Genomic DNA, 9,977 nt, shown 5'->3' with positions numbered 1-9,977 from the left:
CCCTCACTTTAGGGTTTTGGTTCTGCCACTGAGTGGATTATACTTCTAAGAAGTATGAGTATTTTAATAAAACTATTTTTTAAAGTTAAATAGCAATTTTCCCATCATACGTATAGTTGAATAATTCGAGCAGACTCTAATCGCACAAAAATATTCGTTTTCCAATTCAGAATATGGATGGGAGGCTAGGGAATTTGAAAAAAAAAAAAAAAGAATTCCCATTATATTGTTTGAAGAAAAAAGATAGAAAAATTACCCTCATGAAAAATTCATAGATTGAGAATTTGTTCATGCCTAGATTATTAAAAAAAAAATCTCTTTTTGATTATTAATGGAGATTATACGGTGAATGAGAGCTTAGACAAGGTACTTACTAGCAATTATTGAGTGAGTAGACTTCCTTCGTAATAAAAGCCTATAATCATTTGTCTTACCCTATTCTTCCCATTAATCAAAATTTGAAGGGAAAATCGCCAATTTAGTCCCTAAGCTTTTTTTCTGTCGATTTAGTCCCTATATATTATTTATAGTCAATTGGATCCCTAAATTTATATTTCGGTTCCAATCAAGGATCTTTGTGGCGGCGCCACTGTATAATTTCCATTAGGTTCCTAATCGTGCAATACAAAAGGGGTATTTTAAGGAATTCCATTCTGGCGTCTTTACCAATTAAAAAGTGACTGAAACAAGTCTACGAGAAATACATACCCAAAAACCCAAAATGAAAACAAAAAATTTCTTGGACAAAATCTAGGGCTTGAGTCAATGATCTGCTAAATAAAATCGAAGCAAATCGTGTTGAATAAGGAATCGGAGGGCGTAAGAAAGTGAATGATAGAGGCAATGGGGGACAATAAGCACGAAAGGAGCTATGTTGAGGAGAGGAAGTCAAGCAAATCAATTAAGTTTAAGGACTACAATGCTGTCTGTTTTGTTAAGTTAATAGCATAATCATGGTTGGTGGGGTTATCTTATGTTAAATAGCAGACATTTTACTGCAACTGATGTGGGTAATTTTCTCAGGTTATTTTTTTTGTCGTTGTTTGTAGAAATGGGTTCATGTGGTCCCTATCCCTTAACTTTAATGTGTAATGTTGCTTTCATGTTGTGAAAATGGTAGACAATGGTACCCCAAATCATGTGCTTGTAAACTAGCAGATTGTGGTGTAAATTAGTTTAATTTGTTTGAAAATGAAACAGGTGCTGAGTCGGATGTGTTTACTCTATATGTCTACTATGGTGGGGCATACTTTGAAAAACCAGAAACAAAATATTTGGGTGGTAGCATGGAGCTTTTTGAGGGGGTTTTGGCCGAAAAAATTAATATGGATGCTGTCAGAGGTTTTGGCTACTTACTTGGGTGTCATGCAGATGCTAGCTATAGGTATAGAATCCCAACTGAAAATGGTGGGTTGAGACTTAGGCAGATAGATGGTGAAGAGGATGTAATAGACATGGCTGCCATAGGTAAACAAACTGGAAAAGTTGAAGTTTATGTTGTATATGACTTTCATATTAGATCCATAGATCCTGGTTTAAAGAACTCCTCACCTGTTGAAAGTGAAACTAAGAAGGAAAATGAGGATTTATGGAATGTGGACATCATATTTGATGACTTCATTGGGAATGAAGAACTTCCAGTTCATGTTCCTGTCCAAGAATTGAACAATGGTAAACGGAGAGGTCCTGAAACTAAAGAAGAGGATGGTGCTGAGGCTAAAAATGAGGCAGAATTTGAGTCAGGTGATAATGGTGAAGGATTTCATGATAGTGACTATGATTTAGTAAAGATGAAAATGACATAATATTTAATCATTGTACTGCTACTGTTGACAATGCAATTGATGGCCAGAATGTCATATATACTGCTAGTGTTGGAGGGAAAGCTAGTATACCAAATGCTGAAGAGAAAAAAGTACCAGTACAATCACATAGGCAAGTACAAGCAAAAGTAAAAGAAAGTCTTGCTGCTGACTTGCATTTTGATGTTTATGACGGGGACCAAATTCCTGTCCAAGAGGAATCAGATTCCATAAACACAGAGGAGTTACATAGTTGCCATGATTCCTCAGATGAAAACTCTTCAAGAAGTAAGCCGAAATATGTGAGGTTCAGGCCAGAAGTTGACATGCAGAATCCTAAATTGTTTGTTGGTTTACTGTTTGACACAAAGATGCTATTTAAGAGAGCTGTTGAATTATATTCTGTGCAGTGGGGTAAGGAGCCTAGTTGGGAGAAGAATGACCAGAAAAGGATCAGGGCAAAATGCAAGAATAAAAAATGCATGTGGTTTACTTATGCTGCAAAAGAACCAGATTCTGATGCATTGGTAATTAGAACAATGGGACCACAACATCGGTGTGGTAGAACTTTCTATCACAAACATGCGAACTCTAGTTTTTTGGCTAGATATTACATGGAGTTTTTGCGTATGAATAGAAAAGTTACAGTTGGTGCATTTAAAGAGAAGGTGCATAAGGAGTTGAATGTAAATATCACAAAGGATCAAGTTTACAAGACCTTTGCAAAAGCCAAAATCCTGATTCAAGGAAAGTATCAGCAACAATACACAAGGATTTGGGACTACTGTGAGGAATTATTGAACTCAAATCCAAGTTCCACAGTGCATGCTGAGACAGAGGTTGATGAGGATAGTGAAAAAGAAAGATTCCAGAGGTTGTATATTTGTTTTGCAGCCTTGAAAAAAGGCTTTAAGGAAGGTTGGCGCCCTATACTTGGTGTTGATGGCTGCCACCTAAGAGGACCACACCAGGGAGTACTCTTGACTGCTGTAGGCCTTGATACTAATGATTGCAACAATCCTGTTGCCTATGCAATTTTGGAGATTGAAAACAAGATGTCTTGGAAATGGTTCATCGAGTTCTTAAAGTTTGATCTTAAAATCCATGACCAGAAAAGATGGACATTTATTAGTGACAGGCAGAAGGTGAACATTTATGTTTTCTAATAATGCTACTGTTGCAAAAAAGTGCATGTTTATACTAATTTGTGAACTTTTTTTTTTGTAATTTCAACATCAGGGATTGGGTTCTACAATTCAAGAAATTCTTCCAGGAGTGGAGCACAGACATTGCATTAGACATCTACACAACAATTTTAAGAAGCACCATCCTGGTGAAACTATTAAGGGTATGTTTTGGGCATGTGCAAGGTCTTCGTATGTTAATAAGTTTGAAGCTGAAATGGAGGGATTGAGGCAGTATGATGAGGGTGCACACCAATGGCTGGTTGATAACACATCACCCAACCATTGGTCAAGGTCACATTTTAGGACCACTTGCAAGTATGACATACTTCTTAATAATATATGTGAGAGCTTTAATTCTGTGATATTAGAGGCAAGAGAAAAGCCCATCCTTGGTATGTTAGAAAATATTAGGATATACCTAATGGAAAGACTGAGGACAAAAAGAGAGTGGATGAGAAAAAGAAATGATGTTATCTGCCCAAAAATTCAGAAAAAACTTGAAAAAATTGAGGAGGACTCTAGATCAAGTATTGCTAGGTGGTCTGATGAATCCAGATTTGAGGTGACACCTATGTAGGAGAGTACATTTGTTATTGATTTAAAGGCAATGACTTGTACATGCAGAAAGTGGGAGTTGACTGGTTTACCTTGCTCTCATGCTGTTGGTTGCATTGCATTGACTGGAGCTAAACTAGAAAGTCTAGTGCACCAATGTTATTCTAGAGATGCTTATCTGAAAGCTTATGAGCCAGCTATTGGTCCAATTAATGGACCTAATAACTGGAAGAGATCTAAGAAGGTCCCTATGTATGCACCAAAGAAGTTGAAACTGCCTAGAAGGCCTAAAAAGGCGAGAAGGAGAGAATTGGATGAGCCAAGGCCTGATTCTAAAGGGTGTACAAAGCTGTCCAGGAAGGGTGTCATACTGATGACTTGCTCCAAGTGTCATCAGAAGGGTCACACTAAAAGAAAATGCCAGCTGAATGTTAAAGGAGATGACAGCAGTGAAAGAAGACCACCTTTGAACACTAACAAGTGTGGAAAATGTAAGGTGCTTGGTCACAATGCTAGAACCTGCCCAATGGTTGCCAAAGGAGAAGAAGATGTTGATCATGTTTTTGGTATGGTTCAAGAAGATGCTGATCATATTTCTAATATGGCTCAAGAAGATACTGATCATGTTTCTGGTAAGGTTCAAGTGTAATAAAGTTCATTCATTTCTTTCTTTTCTTGGATTAGTAATACTTTTCTTGTTGTTTATTTGGTTTGGTTATTTAATGAAGTGCAAGCTACTGAAATGGCTGAAGAAATTGATGTGCAACTCAGTGCGCCGACTGAAAGCTCACAGAGGCCAAAGAAAAGGACTTGATGTCTGCTGAAGTAGTTGCAAGCTGGAGATGTTCTACTCTGTTTGCTGCTGAAGATATGTAGATGGAAAGCTGTCTTTTGTCCACTTTTGTATCAAAAGATGTCTTTTGTACTAGCTGTCTTTTGTCCACTTTTGTATCTACTCTGGTTTTGTGGTCCTTAATCAACAACCGAACCTAGTTCTTTTGGCTGGTAGGACCTGGATTACTTTTGGGAATTGTATAGCTGAAATCAGTTATATACTTTTGGGAAACTGATTACTTTTGCTGGAAATTGATATATTAGATGCTTATTATATATTGCATTGTTCCAATTCAAGATATTCGTATTAGCCGATGACTATATATTGCATTCATTTAAGCAATGGTCATCACTGCTGCAATTTTTTTAAGCCGATGACTATATATTGCATTCATTCAAGCAATGGTCATCACTTGTGCAATTCATTCAAGCTGATGACTATATATGACTCGACTGAGCAACAATTTTTTAATGGCCATCACTTCTGCAATTCTTCTACTTCAGTCAACATTGTCGACATAACATTGAACTTCTCACAGAAACTCACATGAGCAATCCAGATGCAAAACAGAGTAATAACAAATCCAGATGCAAAATAGAGTCAAACATAGATGAAAACTCAACTGCATTTATTTCATTTTTAAAGTACAGATGAACCATACAATTCCATACATTGTTCAAAACTACTGCAACATCTTCAATTCTAGCAAACCTTGTTTCTTCCTTTCCTTGGCTCCAAGTACAACAACAAGTAAAACGCCAAAACAGACACAAATTATAAACAATATTTTCACTTTTGCCTTCAACTTGTTCACTTCAATCAATAATGCTGCGTTTTCCCTCTCAACACTTCTCAGATCCCTTAAAAGTGCGCCCATTATATTTTTCATCTTTTGGGGTATGGGTGGATCATACCATAAAAAAAATCTACAAGCACCACGTTTCTGCATTCACCACCATTTCATAGTTAAAATACAAGAAATATTTTAAAAAATTCTAAACTTTATGCACATACAAAAAAATTACCCCATAATTTCTGCAACCATGAAACCTTCTTGATGGGTTTGCCTCTGTCCAAGCAGTCACAATTCGACATTGTTCTAGGCAATGCCATCACACGATTTTATCTCCATTGTATTATTTCTCGTTTCCTTCATAAATCGAGTTTCCTGTTTCTGAACCATTTGCTTCGATGCCGGTGTTAACAATTCGATCGCTTGCTGAGCTTGAGGATGCTTTGTCCCAATTCTTTCTCGAATGCATTGAATTGCAGTGCTTTTTCTACGCGGGTCTGCAAAAATTGGCCAGCTCTCTTTTTTCAAAGAGAGGGAGGACCTGGATTTGGGGTTTTCATCGATTTACTTTTTAATTGGTAAAGGCGCCAAAATGGAATTCCCTAAAATACCCCTTTTGTATTGCACGATTAGGAACCTAATGGAAATTATACGGTGGCGCCGCCGCAAAGATCCTTAATTGGAACCAAAATATAAGTTTAGCGATCCAATTGGCTATAAATAATATATAGGGACTAAATCGACAGAAAAAAAGGTTAGGGACTAAATTAACGATTTTTCCAAATTTGAATTAGCATGAAACTTATGTACTCTATGTGTGTAAACTAAGATAGAAAAAATTGTTAGTGAAAATTTTAAGATGATTTAAAAAATTTTTAAGATGATTTTGGTGGAAGTTTAGAAATATAATTAAATTCCAGGAAGAAAACAAATTTGGTGGCACATTCGGTGTCAATTTCCTGGTCCGGTAATGGTTACCAGCCACAATTGTGCTCGGGTCGATTACCGCAACCACCATTTTGTTCTTTTGTGAAATAAAAAAAAGGAAAATTGGCAATACGACGCTGCAATAGTTTGTTCTTTTCCACAACCACCATTGTTTGTTCTTTTATGAAAGATTGAGAAAGAAAAGCCAACAAGAGAGAGAGAGAGAGAATACAGAAAAAAAATAATGGATGAATAAATTAATAATGAACATAAAAAAGCTTAAAAAATGAAACTAATGCAAGGTCATTTTTGTTTTTTGGATTGCTTGATAGCCTTTTTTTATTTGCTTTATTTGGGTAAATTATACTCACCTCTCTTCTAGGTTTAACAAAAGCCACATTCCTCAACTTCTTGATTTTGAAATAATAAGGAACTTCCTATTGCTCTATAATATCAATCACTACTACTATTGTTAACTAGATATAAAACACAAAATCTAATAGGAGAATGGTGGATTCAAAAAGTAGTGAAAGCGAATTTGAACCTAAAACCGCTAAATTTTGGAATCTGAACCTTAACCATTAGATTAAAACATTCTCGGCAAATAATAAAAATTAATTAGCCTTACCTTCAATACTTTATGGCAACCCCAAAATACCCTCAACATGCATCATTTATGTTTTTATTCACAAAATTGAAAAAGTTGACGGCAAGATTTTCTTTTCTTTAGCTCTTCAGCGGAATTTGCGCTTTCATTTTCAAATAAAATGCTAACCTTCGTGAAATGACAAATACTTAGTTCTACATTAAATTTGGGATTAGCTAAAATATGGCACGGATTTTGAACAAAATTCATGTATATATCAAAATGGAATTCCAGTGGGAACTAGTTTGAAGTATTTATATCAAATGTCTCTTTTTGTCTCTTTCTAGCGTTTTAAAGATTAAGGTTAAGTTATCGTGAGGTGCTAAATCCATACCTCTCCGTACTAAATCCACATCTTATGCACTTATTAGACAAAAATGACCTTAGCTTTTAAGTTTTAAGGTTTTTCTAATGGATGCCCAGTTAATATATTTAAAATTCATCTAACATATCATATGTATACATATATATGCTATAATTATTATCCTCCTTTATATTTAAATACTTTTTCTTATATTTGTTTATATTTCCTAATTAATCTTATATTTTCAAAAATATGATACTTGAAATATATCTTAACGTGGTAACCTATTCTATAGACCCTAAGTTTTAAGTTATTTGATGCTGTTTTTACAGTTTTAAAAAACATATATTTACATAGCAAAAACGATGAAAAACAAATGTTTGCATTGTAATAGGGAATGTTTCAAACATTAGAAGTGTGGGAGACTATTAATTTACAATTTAAAATTTAATCTAGCTGTCAAAATTTTTCAATTACTAATAATGATGTAAATGGCAATGTCTACATATTTCAATTCCATAAAATCAAAATCTAAGCAAATTTCAAGGTGGAATATGCCTTCATATTATGTGTAAGTGTTAAAAAAAGTTTAACTAAATAAAGGTAGTAAATCATATATAATAGGAAGGAGGAACAAAATTAAAGCTAACTTATAGAGTTGGGAGGGATGGAGTTTGGTGGATTGGCCATTCCGTCTAATGAGTCCAAAGATTGGGTTGGTTAAGTCCTTGACTTGATCTAAAATCTGACGCAATAAAATTGACAATCAGAGACTATAGGAGCGGCTGTAAATAGGAGATCATAGATTCAAAACCTCATGTGTATAATGTTTTTCATGCACATAAAAAATAATTTTTTTTCTATTATTGTCATTTTATCTATATTATCCTATTCTATTCTAATTTAAAGGGAAGATCCAACTAGACCTATGCGGATCGATTAAAATTGAGCCACCATTAAATTTAAAGAAACCAGACAATTAATGAAAGATAAAATTTGAACTTATAATCTCTCACTCCATCAAGTTTTAAGTATTTGGTGATGGCTAGTCGTATCGTTAACTTTGAAACCTCATTCCGACCAGGAGCTGAGAATTTTTTTTTTTTTTGACGTAGTCTACTAGAAGCTGAGATTTGACACAATCAGTGTGTCTCTCGTGTTGCACGGATTTCGCTGTGGATCCCAAATGCAGAACGCATGGCCACAAGGACCACAACATATCATGTGGCTGCGGGCATGAGTTTGAAATTCTGCAAGATCAAGTCAATTATAGCTCTATTGTCTTGAACTCAAAATTTCTTTGCCTTGTATTAAGTCACTAAGAGTTGTTTCAGGGCGTCATTTGATTGAGGAAATTAGTGCAATCGATACTATATTATGATGTCATATCAGTTATTGCATAGGATGATGGGCAGCCTCACATGTATCTGAGAGAGAGAGAGGGAGGGGGGGGGGGGGGGCTTGAAAATATTATTCTTTTAGTTTAGAAAATGTAGAAATCTTTAAAGTTACTTTTTAGGGATAATTGCAGAAACCTACCCTGAGGTTTCTAACACTTGCACTGACCTCTCCTGTGATTTGAAAAATTGCACTGACATCTCCTGAACTTATTAATCCTCTGCAAATTCAGTCCAAACGATTAAAATATTGCTTTAGGGAGTGAAATTAGAATTTTGTACTAGATTTGCCCTTTGTGCTACATGTCCAATGAATGACAAATTTTTACAAATCAATAACAATTAATAAACTATAAGAGATGTAGTTTATGGGCAAATACGCATTACCCATTTAAAGTACCGACTCTGTATGGATAATTTACTTTCAAACATTAATTTATGATAAATATATCAATGTCTGTAAGTAAAATTCAAAAAAGTGTTACAGTAATATTCTTACAAAAAAGAAATCGGTAGGTTATCTATTTAATATAAATTAAATTTTTTTTTTAAAAAAGAAATGTCTCGTAAAGTATTAATTCTTTATGGCTTTCATCCATTAGATGAGTAAAGTATTGGCTCTTTATAGGCATTTTATTCTGAATCATTTAATTTATGTTAAATACATAAATGTTTGTAACTAAAATTAAAAAAGTGTTACGTTAATATTTTTATGGAAGGGAAACTGGTAGGCTTTGTATTTACAAAAAATAAATATTTGAGAGTAAATACAAATCTTTGAGAGTACAAAATATTTATTTTTGTTAAATACAACTTTCTTTGTACAAATCTTTGAGAGTACAACTTTGTATTGTCAAATATTTAATTTTTGTTAAATACAAAACCTATCAGTTTCCCTTCTAAAAATATTAATGTAACATTTTTTCAATTTTAGTTACCAACATTTATGTATTTAATATAAATTAAATGATTCAGAATCAAATGCCTATAAAGAGCCAATACTTTATTCATCTAATAGATGAAAGTCATAAAGAATTAATACTTTATAGGCCATTTCTTTTTTTTAAATATTTAATTTATATTAAATAGATAACCTACCGATTTCCTTTTTGTAAGAATATTACTGTAACATTTTTTGAATTTTACTTACAAACATTGATATATTTATCATAAATTAAATGTTTGAAAGTAAAATATCCATAAATAGTCGGTACTTTAAATGGATAATGCGTATTTACCCATAAACTACACCCCTTAAAGTTTATTAATTGTTAATTGATTTATAGTACTTTGTCATTCATTGGACATGTAGCACAAAGGGCAAATCTGGTACAAAATTCTAATTTCAATCCCTAAAATAATATTTTAATCCTTTGGACTAAATTTGCAAAGGATTAGTAAGTTCAGGGGAGGTCAGTGCAATTTTTCAAACCGCAGGGGAGGTCAGTGCAAGTGTCAGAAACCTCAGGGGAGGTTTCTGCAATTATCCCTACTTTTTATTTAACCTCATTAAAATTTAAAAAATTCTTTT

General features: G+C 33.9%; 1 protein-coding gene across 1 annotated transcript; it reads left to right on the top strand.

Moving 5' to 3' along the window:
* Positions 1–843: 843 nt before the first annotated feature.
* On the top strand, positions 844–3,566 carry LOC113771152. The gene is made up of 4 exons (XM_027315767.1): positions 844–928; positions 1,201–1,784; positions 1,853–2,947; positions 3,042–3,566. The coding sequence occupies exons 1-4, from the start codon at positions 844–846 to the stop codon at positions 3,564–3,566; spliced, it is 2,289 nt and encodes a 762-aa protein (XP_027171568.1).
* The last annotated feature ends 6,411 nt before the right edge of the window (positions 3,567–9,977 follow it).

This window comes from Coffea eugenioides, chromosome 5 (assembly GCF_003713205.1).
Source record: "Coffea eugenioides isolate CCC68of chromosome 5, Ceug_1.0, whole genome shotgun sequence".
NCBI lineage: Eukaryota > Viridiplantae > Streptophyta > Magnoliopsida > Gentianales > Rubiaceae > Coffea > Coffea eugenioides.
The sequence above is the reverse complement of the archived record's forward strand: the minus strand, read 5'-3'. Positions and strand labels throughout refer to the sequence as shown.